Here is a 13103-nt window from a genome sequence, read left to right as displayed (position 1 = left end):
CTGAAGCAAAGAAACTTCCGGGAGGAGGGATGGATTGGGATCTGGAAGTATGAGTCCTTCAAATCTATTGTGAGCATGTAGTCGTTGTTTCTGACAGCTGCTAGGACTGTTCAAGAAGTCTCCTTCCTGAACTTGGTCTTCCTGATGAAGAGGTTCAAAGCTGAAAGGTCTATCACTGGTCTCTAATCACCAGTGGCTTTGGGGGACTAGAAAGACTTGGCTGCCAAAACCCAGGGAAGGACGCTTGACTTGCTGTATTGCTCCTTTCTCCATCAACTTCCTCACTTCCTCTTGGAGAGCTAGATGCTTCGAAGAGCCTTGGGTGTAAGTGAGCTGAAGGAGAGGACAATAGAAGAGGGGAAGGGCAAAGTTGAAAGGTAGCCGATATCCTATCCGGCCCAAAATGCTGCCACATAGCCCAATGGCTCGCCAGGCATTCCCCCATTGGTGGCAAAGTGTGGGGAGGGGCGCCCACTCTACCATCTACTTCCTCTGGCCCTGCCTCTAGCTCCTCTTCCTGGCCTGGAAGAGCAGGACTGAAAGGGACATTGCTGGGAAGGTTTCCTTACTGATGACGAAGCAGGTTGAGAAGGCTTGCCTAAAGGGGCTGGTCTTGAAGGCTTCTTGGGAGGAGGGTGTGGTTTCTGTCTTGGGGCGTTAGAGCGAGAGAGACTAGTTGATTTTGTCACTGCTTGTTGAATGAGACAGTTGTTATTATTGGCTCGATGCCTATCGATAGCTGTATCTAGCTGATCCCTATGGAAAAGCATCTGGGAGTCTAGGATATCACCATTCCTCAAGGATAGCAAGGAGTCAACGTCAACAGACTGAGCCACATTGCAGAGAGCTGCATCTCTCCTCATTAGCAATAGATTAGCCCCTTGCTTAGCACTCAAATGGGTAAGGTACGAAATGGCCTTGGCACCAGATTGTAACAACCTGATGTAAGATGCACTATTAGCTGTAATTCTTGACGAAGAGGAGGAAAAGGAAATTCTTGCCACTGACGGCGACCACAAATCATGCCAATAGACAGTCTGGAAGGCAGAAGAGGCAGTCGGCTCCAAAGTTGCTGCTTCTTGAAAATAAGGGAAGGACCTTCTGCCCTAACCTGATCCAGGGCCAGTGCCAGCTTTAACTGAACAACATCAGGGGTGACTTGTCTATTTAGAAGAGGTACAAGAGGAGTTGCATAAAACCTTCTATGGCAGGGAAGTGGAGGCGGAAGAAGCTTGAATGACCTGCTGGAACGAAGAGAGTTACCCCAGCCCGAAATCAAGGAACTGACTCAATTTAGGACAGAGTCTGCATGGCTTGAGCAGAGTAACTCAAAAGACATTTTAGAGTCCTTCTTTGGTCCTCGCAGAGTTTCTTTAACTGTAAGGACAATCACAGAAGGAGTCACAGCTTTCTTATAAGGATTATTGAAATCACGAATCAATAACCTCTGCATAATACGTATAAAAATCACAATTTTTAAAGTAAATCGTATTTTTCCTAACTATACAAACCCGAGGTCCTTTACATTAGGATTACTTTCAGGCGCAGGCTGGAAACGGCTGTTGAACTTCATACAAGGTGGTTAGGCAGTTACCTACTGTCCGGGAGGCGGGGGTACCACCTGCCCAGATGTAAACATTCCAATTTGCCTTTCGGCCCAGGTATCAGATTGAGGGGTGGCATGAGGTGGGCATAAAATGTAAAGGACCTCGGGTTTGTATAGTTAGGAAAAATACAATTTACTTTAAAAATTGTGATTTGTTCCAACACAATATACAAACCCTCGGTCCTTTACATTAGGAGACTCACTGGTTGGAGGGAGGAATCTGAGTGAGTCTCTATGAACTGACTGGAGTTCACCACCTTGTCTTCCATTTCTTGGTCGAGAGAGCGAGGAAGGGAAAACTGCCTCTGAAAAAATGATCGGGTTGTAAGAAACGCAGGATCAGTTGTCAGACTTCTGGGTCCCTTTGCATGAAAGAGGAAATGTCAGTTCATGCAAAGTAGGCTAGAAAGAACTTGGAGTCGGATGACATAAAAGCAATCACAAGCATTGGGTTTGTCTCATAGTCACGGTCTCCTTCCCTCCCCCTTGTAAGAGGAAGGAGTTGGGTTGCTTCTATCAACCTGAACAGAAAATAGAACAGGAGCTCCCGTTGGGTGCTTACCTGCATCGACCACCAGATCCAGCATGTAACGGCACGTCCGCTCCCTGCCCGTAGGAATAGAGAGCCAGGATGGGGAGAAAGAAGAAAGGCCAGTCACTCCACATTCATTCTCCCAATCACAACCGTACATCTTAGGCGAGATGCAACCTGTCCTGTTAGAGGAGCCGGGTAAGCTACACAACTTGTTGAGCAGCCACCACAGGACCCAAGGAAAAAGTGTCCAAGGACTTGTGAGCAACATCCCGGAGGTAGAAGGAGGTGAAGGTAGTCTGTTAGGACCACACGCCCTCCTTCAACACAGGCAAAACCGACATGTTCTTCCGGAATACGAGGGACGGACCAATGCTGCAGACTTCGTGAGCTCTCGGACAAAGCGTACCGGTGTCATCTTCTCCTGCAGCAGAATACGCTCTCCTTATCGTCTCAAAAAGCCAGAAAGAGATGGTGTTCTTGGACACTTCTTTCTTGGTCGAGCCAGTACTAACAAAGAGTCGTCGACACTCAGGCCGGGGACGTCAAGTCCTCTTCAGATAGCGCTGCAGCACTCTAACAGGACACAGTAGCATCTCGTCTGGTTCATTACCTACAAAGTCCTCTAGGGAGGGGATCGTGAAGGACTTGAACCGTGCGTCAGTGACCGAAGGATTCTGAGTCTTCGCTACGAAATCTGGGATGAAATTGAGCGTAACCGATCCCCATCCCCTCGAGTGTTTCACATCGAAGGAAAGTCCGTGAAGTTCGCCAACTCTCTTCGCCGATGCCAGAGCCAGCAGGAAGATGGTCTTGAGGGTCAGATCCCTGTCTGACGACTCATGTAAAGGCTCGTACAGTGCACGAGTCAGGCTCCTTAGAACGAGAGTCACATCCCAAGCAGGGGGCCTGAGATCCCTGGGTGGGCAAGACCTTTCGAAGCTTCTCATTAGTAGAGAGATCTCGAAAGAGGAAGAGATGTCTACTCCTTTCAGCCGTAAGACTACGCCGAGTGCGGCGCGGTAGCCTTTCACAGCTGAAACAGAGAGAAGCTTCTCTCGGCGAAGGAAGACGAGGAAGTCCGCGATCTGCTGAATAGTAGCTCCAACCGGAGAGATACCCCTTTGACGACACCAACCACAGAAGACGGACCACTTTCCCTGGTATACCGCTGCGGAGGATCATCTGAGGTATCCTGCCATCTCTGTTACTGCGCAAAGCGAAAAGCCTCTCGCTCGCAAGAGATGGTGGATAACCTCCAGCTGTGAAGACACAGGGACTGCACTGCCTGGTGGTACCACTCTACGTGGGGTTGACACAGCAGGTTGGGCCAGTGGGGGATCTCTCTCAGCGCCTCGGAGAAGAGAGCTAGCAGGTCCGGATACCAAACTGCCTGGGGCCATTTGGGTGCCACCAGAATCATCCTGAGATTCAGAGTGATCATCACTCGGCTGATCACTCGGCAAATCAGACAGAACGCGGGAAAGGCGTACACGTCGAGGTTGTCCCACGGGTGCTGGAATGCGTCCTCCGCAGCGGCCCATGGGTCTGGCATGACAGAATTGAAGACCTGGAGCTTTCTGTTGTGCCGGGTGGCGAACAGATTGATGGCTGGATGCCCCCACAGGTCGAACAGCCTTTCCGTCACTTCCGAGTGGAGGGACCATTCGGTCCCTATCACTTGATTCTGGCGGCTGAGCTTGTCTGCCACGACATTCCTCTTGTCTGGAATGTACCTGGCTGACAGCTCTACCGAGTGAGCCACGGCCCACTCGTGCACCTGCATTGTCAACTGGTGGAGTGGGAGGGACACTAGGCCTCCCTGCTTGTTGACATATGCCACTACCGTGGTATTGTCGCTCATCAGTACCACGGAGTGTCCCATCACTCAATTCCAGAACTCTTGGAGGGCCAGGAAGGCTCCCTTGAGTGCCAGGATGTTGATGTGAAGGCGCTTGTCGTCTCGGTGCCACACTCCCGAAGTCAGCAACTCCTCCAGGTGTGCGCCCCATCCCTCGGTCGATGCATCTGAGAACAGTAGCATGTCTGGAGGGGGAGTATGCAGGGATACTCCTATCAAGAGGTTCCTGTCATCCATCCACCAGTGAAGATCCTCCCTCACCTCCTCGGAAAAAGGAATGACAAAGGACTGGGGGTCTCGGGACTGGGACCAATACGCCTTTAGTTTCCACTGTAGAGACCGCAGGTGAAGACGCCCATGAGGTACTAGCTTCTCCAGCGACGACAGGTGACTGATGACAACTTGCCATTGCCGGGCTGGCTGCTCCTGTCGTGACAGGAACAGTTGTGCTGCCTGCCTGAACCTGCTGATACGAGAGTCCGAGGGAAAGACTTTCGCTACCACCGAGTCTATCAGCATGCCCAGGTACTTTATCCTCTGCTGGGGGTGAAATCTGACTTCTTGAGATTCACCACGATCCCAAGATCGCAACAAAACATGAGAAGCTGATCCCTGTCCTGTAGCAACTGAGAGCAGGAGCTCACCAAGACGAGCCAGTCGTCGAGATACCTCAGTAGACGGTGCGAGTGGGCCCAAGCTGACACGAGCGGGAAGACTCTTGTGAACACCTGGGGAGAGGTCGAGAGCCCGAAGCAAAGTGCCCTGAATTAGAAGACCATCTCCCCGAGGACAAAGCGGAGGTACTTGCAAGAGGACGGATGAATGGGTATTTGGAAATACGCATCCTTCAAGTCCACCGTAAGCATGAAGTCGTTCTCCCTGATGGAAGCAAGCACGGATTGCGCTGTTTCCATCATGAACTGAGTCTGGCAAATGAAACGGTTCAAGGGAGAGAGGTCTATGACCGGTCTCCATCCCCCTGAGACTTTCTCTACAAGAAAGACACGGCTGTAAAAGCCTGGAGACTGGTCCAACATGACTTCTACAGCACCCTTGCTCAGCATGGCTTGCACTTCTTGCTGTAGTGCGGTGTCCTTCGGAGATCCTTGGACGTACGTGATGGACCGGAGTGTAGGTGAGGGGAGGCCGAGGCTCGAAGGGTAGTAGATATCCCTCCCGAAGAACATCCACTATCCAGGTCTCGGCTCCGTGTCGCTGCCATGTTGCCCAATGGCTCAACAGGCAAACCCCCACCTTCGGCAGCTTTTGGGGGGGAATGCCGCCCCTAGCGTTTCCCCTTCTTCTTCTTCCCTTTGCCCCCCTTTACCGGATTGGAAAGTAGGCTGAAAGAGGCAGGAAGGACCACCCTTTCTAGAGGAAGAAGAAGGCTGGGTGTTTCCACAGGTCCCCTTCGAAGACTGGGACTTCTTAGAGGCCGAGGAAGTGCCAGCCTGGCCAGAGGGCCTGGCCGCAGTGGGATGCGAAGACCCAGAGGTCTTGGCCACTGCCTGGTCGACAAGCCGGTCGCTGTCATCAGCCCGGCGCTTGTCTACTGCAGCGTCCACCAACTCCCTAGGGAAGAGAGAGGAGGAACCCAGCAACGGTCCATTCCTTAGGATTATCGCTGACTCGGGTCCTACAGACCTGGAGAAGCGAGAGAGAACGGAATCTCTCTACTTCAGGACCAGGTTTGCCCACAGGTTTGTCGTCTGGTGGGTGAGGTAGGAGATAGCCCTACCCCCAGACTGGCACAGTCTCCCAAAGGCGGAGTCCTCCCCAGGCACAATAGTGCCCAAGGAATCAGCTACTTTCGATACTGTGAAGGACCACAGATCAAGCCAGGAGACTGCTTGGAAGGCCGCCATGGCGGTGGCTTCCAGGGTTGCGGCTTCTTGCTGAGAGAGGGAGATGCTCTCTGCAGTAAGCTGCTGCAACGTAAGACCCGGATCCAAACGTGTCAGGTCCGGGTCAACCTGTTTAGTCGGCAAAGCCCTCTCCACTGGAGTGTAGAAGCGCTTCTGTCGAGGCAGAGGGGGAGGAAGAAGCTTATCCTAGCAGCTCAACCTAAGCGAGCTGTCCTGCCCAGACACAAGACTGTTCACCTGGTCGAGGACCCCTTCGGCAAGCATGGATCAGGGCAGCCCCACCGAAGCCTTGGGTTCCTTCTTGGGTCACCAAAAGGATTCGAGGCGCAACGGACGATCCACAGCTGAGGCCGTGGTCCCTTCCCCGAGGTCATTGTGCTGACGAATCAGCACAATAACCTCTGCAAAATTCCTCTGTACCTCAGGGGTGTCTGCATCCTGGGGAAGAGGACCCTCAAGTCCTTCCAGAGTGCGGTCCTCCTGATCTACTCTCCCTGCAGGAGGGAGAACCTCGGCAGACCCCCGTGATCCTTCCTGCACCATGCGGGCATAAGACCTGGTCGAGCCAAGGACCGAGCCGGGTTCATACGTCCCCGTGGTAGAACTCCGGGGAGAAAACTCGCCAGAATTCTTCCTGTCCGACTCGTGCCCCTTGGAAGGAGCCCAAGAGGTGGAGGGGACAGGCGAGGAGGATCGGGTGCTCCCACTAGCCTTGCTGGCAGAACCAACAGGGCAGTGGGCCAGGGGCGGTCACCAACCCGCGGTGGTGACGGCAGCCCAGGTCGAGGAGAGTGCTTTCTCCTAGGCGAAGCAGTCTCCTGAGGAGAGCAGAGCAGCTCGCGCGAGCCAAGCCACGCACTTGCCTCCCCCGAGCCAGGCTGGCCACGCGGGAGTGGCCGGGGACTGGGAGGAGTCGAGCGCGCGGCTGGCTGGCGCCAGCTTGCACAGTCCTCTAGACGCACCCCAGTCTTCTTCGAGGCCGTAGCCTCTCGGGAAGACTGAGCAGGGGACCTCTTCTCTGCTTCTCCTGTCGTTCGGACCTGAGGGACCGAAGCACTGTCCCGGGGAACCTGACTTGGCACTCGCAGAGGTACCAGCAGGAAGAGTCAAGGCACCTGCATGCCCGGACTCTTTTTCTCGCCCCACGCCCGGGCCTGTACGGCGAGAAGTTTCTCCCGTATCAGCCTGGGGTACCCAGGTCTCCAAGGAGACCCGGGTACTCAGAGCAACTCGCGCACGAGTGTCCGATGTGGACCCGCTGGTCTTAGAAGCAGGTTTCTTAGGCACAGGGGGGCGTTGTTGTCTGCACGCCCTTGGCTCCCAATGCGACTGACCCGGGGGCCAGAGCAGCGGTTCCTTGATCCGTGGATCGGAAAGAGCCAGCGAGAGGTCCCACTGCCTTCCCTGTGGAAGGAGGCAGTCCCTTAGAAGTTTTGGTGCGAGACTTCTTGGGGGGGGAGAGGCAGACTTCTTCTTCTTGGCCGCAAAGCCTTGGAAGGAGAAAAAGAGGCAGCAGAAGAAGACGATGATGATGACGAAGACGAAGACAACGACACCTTTCTTGATCTCTTCTTCTTCTTCTTTGTCATCTTCCTCAGGATCGCGGTTAAGTCCCCAAACCATGCAGGCACAGCCGATGAAGCAGGAGCCACTGGGGGTGCCACAGCAGTAGGCGTAATCTCGGCAGCGTACGTGGTGCTTGGGCCAGCAGTTACCGGGGCGGGAGCATCCGCACGGTAGCCAGAAACATAAGGAGGTGGGGCCGGAATGCAGGCACGGGTGGTGCACGAGCAGCCAGACTGGGCCGAGCCAGGGTTGAAGGTATGGGGAGAGAGTCAGACGATGTGCCGGGCTGGACAGGGAAGCGAGGAGCCGGAATCATTGTCGTTATCGGGCCAAGGTCAGCAACAGGGGCAGGAACAGTCACATATGGCAATGAAGAAGTTACCATGTAGGAAGGCCGCGGTTGTGAGAGCAGGGCCAGGAACCCAGGAGGCAGCAGTACTGCGTGGTGTACGGCAGGGGCAGCTGAAACCTGGGTATCCAGATGAGAAGCCACCGACACGGGTAGCTTGGCAAATGCCAAGATGGTAACCGAGGTGGTAGTGAGTGTGGTTGCTGTGTGTGTTGTCACTGGAGCGCCAGACAGATGCAATACCAGACCCTCCAGTGACGGAATGCCAGGTAGACCCAGGTGTAGCCAGGCTGAGGATAGGTCTGACGCCTGGCTATCCAACCCAAAACCTGAGGAAAAAGTCTGGTTAGGCTGGGAAGTCTCTACTCGTTCCAGGGGAAAAAACTCCCCCCCCAGAACGAGAAGAGACCCCTAAGAGGATGTCCCAGTCAACCGCTCCCCCACGCCCTTCCACACCTGATGAAACGAATGAGGAAGGGGAGGGGGAGTCCTCACCCGAGGGAGAGGGAGCAAGCAGGGGAAGTTTGCAGGGAGGGAGAAACGAACCCGACACATTAGCCACCACCGGAGTTGTCGGGGGTGTGTTACCCTCGGACGATTCCTTGGCTAGCTTACGACGGTAACATCTACTCCCCTCAAACCTCTTCCATTGCTCGGGAGACCGAGAACAACACTCACTACAAGGAGCGTCGCGCAAACACACACGCCCCCTGCAAGATGGGCAGAGAGCGTGTGGGTCCGTGTCAACGCTGGATCTAAAGGTGTTACATTTCTTGCCTCCTACCCCAGGACACACACGCTAGGGATAGGAAGGCTTAGAAGGCTTATCAACATTCATGCTTGGAAAAACAAAGAAATTTCCCACCAAAAACGAGAAAAAAGGCAGTCAGGCAGAGAGCGAAGAAACAACGTCCGCATTCCACGACGGCCGAAAGCAAATTGGAATGTTTACATCTGGGCAGGTGGTACTCCCGCCTCCCGGACAGTAGTTAACTGCCTAACCACCTTGTTTGAAGTTCAACAGCCGTTTCCAGCCTACACCTGAAAGTAATCCTAATGTAAAGGACTGAGGGTTTGTATACTGTGTCGGAACAATTCTTGATTCTCCATATCCTCTGCTTCTCTGCCTCTTCTAAAGAATCCGAAGGGTTTAGCACTGGACCATAAGATCTATCAGGCCCTAACACTTTTGCGGGAGCTGAACGTCTTTTGATGCAGTGGAATGTGAAGTGTCTTAATCACTGGTTCGAGACGCAGAAATTCTCTTCTTCCATGATGGATGTGCATCATCCTGCAGCCATGGTCTCTCCTTGGAGATTGTGATGAGGAATGTCAGCAAGGTGAAGAGCAGCAAGTCTGCATGCCCGACTCACCTGGTGTGGAACTGCAGCCGTTTTCATCCGCACGGCTGTGCCTATCCCCACGGTCGTGCCTATCCTAATGTCCATTTGTCTTCACGGCCGTGCCTATCTACACGTCCACATCCGTGAGAATCAGGGGGGGAAATCACGATCTTTCTTGGGCAAACATGACTTAAAACGAAGGTAAGAAATCATGATCTTTCTTGGGCGAATGTGACTTAGAATGAAGGTAAGACGGGCATCTGGAAGGCCAAGGACTGACAGGACTTCTGGAATGACGAATGTGGGAATGAGAACATGAAAGAACGTCTCTAGCAGCAGGACATGAAGGAGAACAATGAAGAGACAACTTCCACTGACGAGAACCCGGACATGACGAATTCTGGCCGTGTGAGGGTAGAACTGAGAAGAATCCACCAATCGGGATTTCCTGAAGACAAGAGGCAGACGGACTAGGCACATCACTGACAGGAATGCGTACACATACAGGAGAGTCGTGGACATGGTTATAATGGAATTACTGAAGAGAAGAGTTTGGATGAAACTGAAGACACCTCACACACTAACTACAGTATATTTGTTTTGCTGCGTATAGAATGAGCAACTCAAACCAAAAGCAAGTGGAGCTGGCAACACAATGGGAGAGCTAGGCCAGTAGAGGTCAGGGCAACACCAGTGGGCCTACCCAATAGGATTTCGTTTTTTTAGTCAGTAAATCCAGTCAAATCAAGAGAAGCACTGGTTACCCTACTTATGGAACTGTAGGTTTGTAACCCTGTAGCAACAACTAATAAATATCTTCTTCACTGCATTGGACCACTATCTAAATTCCTCACACCAGAAGTTAAGACCACACTCCTGACCCCTACATTTTACACAAAGAGAATGCCCATCTACTTCTACTGAATACATACTGTTTACACAAATGCCGTGGCAGAACCTAATATTCTTACTTTTACTTGTTCCAGTTGAGGACATTCTAATAAAACAAAGCAAAAGAGGTCACTACAGTATAACATGAAAAGGCACAAGAGCCACAATCCCAGCAGTAACTGTCACTATGGTGGTAAGAAGAATTTAGACAAGAACTGGTGGTGAACAGGTGGACTATAAAGTCCATCCAGGTCAGCCAAGCATTCTTCTTTTTATCTATATGCAAATTGTATTCATCCCAAACACCTGTTTTTTTTTATGACAGCAATGCAAAGCATTAGTAAAACAGTCACAACAAAATCACAGAGTAGTGGAAAAAAAAGATAAGAAAAGAGGATGGTATGAATACTCCTGGGAGAGAATACAATTCAAAATAGAAAGGTAAAGTAAAACCATGCCCCTGAAAATAATGACCAAAGCTTAAAACTTAGTAAGAGCAATGAAGATGTAAGTTCTCACCCTATTAAGGAGGCTCTATCACACTATAATATCAAGATCTTTATTTTCTAAGTATAAATATGGTCACTCACTTCAAACCAAAGAGAAATCATGGCTTATCTGTTGCACACATACCTTACAGCAATTTATGAGCACCTGCAAACTTTTTCTTATTCAATAATGATGCTGGATACAATGACATTACAAATAACAGACAAACAGTTGCAGTGTAGACTATTAATTAATTACCTTATCATAGATCTTTGGAGCATCAAATCGTTGACCTTTGGAGAGTAATTCTTCATAGCCTACATCTATCAAAACACCATGTCGATCTAACAGAGTCCAAGATAAACCACCAACCATAACATCTATTGCCAGTAAAGTTTCCATTTCCTACAATTAAGAAAAGGAATTAATACAACATTATATTTGCATGTTGGTGATACTAATCTTACTTGATTAGGCTTATTTATGGTGGCATGGGGGAAATTGTTTCGCCTTGGGTTTTTTCTGTAAAGGGCGTACAGTCATACTCCGAACTTACGCCAGGTTAGGTTCCAGAACCCCTCGCGCAGGGTGAACTTTCGCGTAAGTTTGGCATGGTCTCCAAAATGTTAATAAATGCTTATTTCTAAAGTTTAATCACTAAATATCACCCTAATCATGCTCCCAAATTATTAAGTTAACTTTTAAATTAAATTAAAGTTACTGTAATTTCATTTAAAAGTTAGCTTAATACATTACCCTTAAAAAACAGAAATAAATGGTTGACATAAAAACTGAGATTTGGAAGAGAATTTTCTCTCTCTCTCTCTCTCTCTCCTTCCAACCGATCTATTTTTAGAATCGTCTCAACCTCTTTTTAACAACTTTATTCTGCGTCTCTTTCTCTTTGTTCTGAAATGCTTTTTCATGAACAACCAGTGTTTTATATTTTGACTAATACAACTCTTAGTTATTATGTCTCTATGTTTTAGAACGTATCTGCAACAGTAGCACATTTACACTTTGTAGATGATACAGGTCAAATTAGATCAATTTAAACTATCTACTGTACAGGTAAAGACATACTGAGAATTAATAAGTTGTAAAAATGTGTGAGCGCTAACTATGAGAGAGAGAGAGAGAGAGATAAGGGTTGTCCTTACTTAAGAGAGTGAAATTATTTATCAACTATTACAGAGACAGAGAGAATAACACATGAGAGAGAGAGAGAGAGAGAGAGAGAGAGAGAGAGATAAGGGTTGTCCTTACTTAAGAGAGTGAAATTATTTATCAATTATTACGGAGACTGAGAGAGAGAGAGAGAGAGAGAGAGAGAGAGAGAGAGAGAGAGAGAGAGAGAGAGAGAGAGAGAGAGAGAGAAGATTGTCCTTACTTGAAATATCAAGTTATATTATTTATGAATTATTACGGAGGAGAGAGAGAGAGAGAGAGAGAGAGAGAGAGAGAGAGAGAGAGAGAGAGAGAGAGAGAGAGAGAGAGAGAGAGAAAGTTATTCTTACATTAGATATCAAAAGATGGAAATTCAGTATTAAACTAACTATTAAATGAAATTAAAGTTACTGTATTTTCATTTAAAAGTCAGCTTAATACATTATCCTTAAAAAAAGAAATTAATGGTGTGACACTCTCCCCCATTCCACCGATCTATTTTTAGAAGTCTTCTCAACCTCGTTTTTAAAAACAACTTTATTCTGTCACTTTCTCTTTGTTCTGAATTGCTCTGTGTTTTGAAGTGCTCTATGTCTCTATGTTTTAGAATGGCACATTTACAGTTTGTAAATGGTACAGGTAAAATTAGATCAATTCAAAATTATCTACCGTACAGTTAAAGACATACAGAGAAACGTGCTGTAATACGTAGGTTGGCTAACTTCAAACAAGAGAGAGAGAGAGAGATAACAGTTGTCCTTACTTAAGAGAGTAAAATTTTCTATGAATTATTACGGACACAGAGAGAGAGAGAGAGAGAGAGAGAGAGAGAGAGAGAGAGAGAGAGAGAGAGAGAGAGAGAGTTACAAGAAAATTCTGACCACTGATTAGCAACACTCCCCTTGTTGTCATGTTAAATGACATGTCTGACAGCTTTTGCCTTCACCTCCTTCTTACAAAAGACAGGGAACAATTTGTTTGTTCAAAATAATACGAATTTTGTAATTACAGTTTTATTATTATTATTATTAACCCTTAAACGCCTACTGGACATATCATACGTCGACTAAAATTGTCTGTTGGGTACCAAGTATGGACGTTTATCGACGTCGATACAAAAATTTCAACCTTGGTCAACTTTGACTCTGACTAAAATGGTAAAAAGCAATTGTAAGCTAAAACTCTTACATTCTAGTAATATTCAATCATGTACCTTCATTTTACAACAAATTGGAAGTCTCTAGCACAATATTTCGATTTATGGTGCAAAAAAACTTTTTCTTATGCCAGTGTGTAAAACTTGGCTGAAAATTTCAGAAATTCTTTCGTCATTTTGTCCTAATTTTTGCACTGTTCTATATTAGCAGTTACATAAAGTTTTATATATGAAAATGTGTGCAATTTCATGTAAAATACAGCAAAATACAACCCATG

The 13103-nt window shown here is 48.7% G+C and overlaps 1 protein-coding gene across 12 annotated transcripts in view; it reads right to left on the bottom strand.

Moving 5' to 3' along the window:
- Positions 1-13103, bottom strand: part of LOC136837314 (transcription elongation factor, mitochondrial) — a 250307-nt gene that overhangs the window by 95747 nt on the left and 141457 nt on the right. For 10 of the 12 annotated variants that reach the window (XM_067102072.1, XM_067102067.1, XM_067102075.1 and 7 more), the window contains one exon: positions 10761-10907. The exons of the other annotated variants lie outside the window; for them this stretch is intronic. In XM_067102072.1, coding sequence (XP_066958173.1) covers positions 10761-10907 — 147 coding nt within the window. The remainder of the gene's footprint in view (positions 1-10760; positions 10908-13103) is intronic. 12 annotated transcript variants of the gene reach the window in all.

Source organism: Macrobrachium rosenbergii, chromosome 58, assembly GCF_040412425.1.
Source record: "Macrobrachium rosenbergii isolate ZJJX-2024 chromosome 58, ASM4041242v1, whole genome shotgun sequence".
Classification (NCBI taxonomy): Eukaryota; Metazoa; Arthropoda; class Malacostraca; order Decapoda; family Palaemonidae; genus Macrobrachium; species Macrobrachium rosenbergii.
Note: the sequence above shows the minus strand (reverse complement) of the source record. Positions and strands in the feature narration are given on the sequence as shown.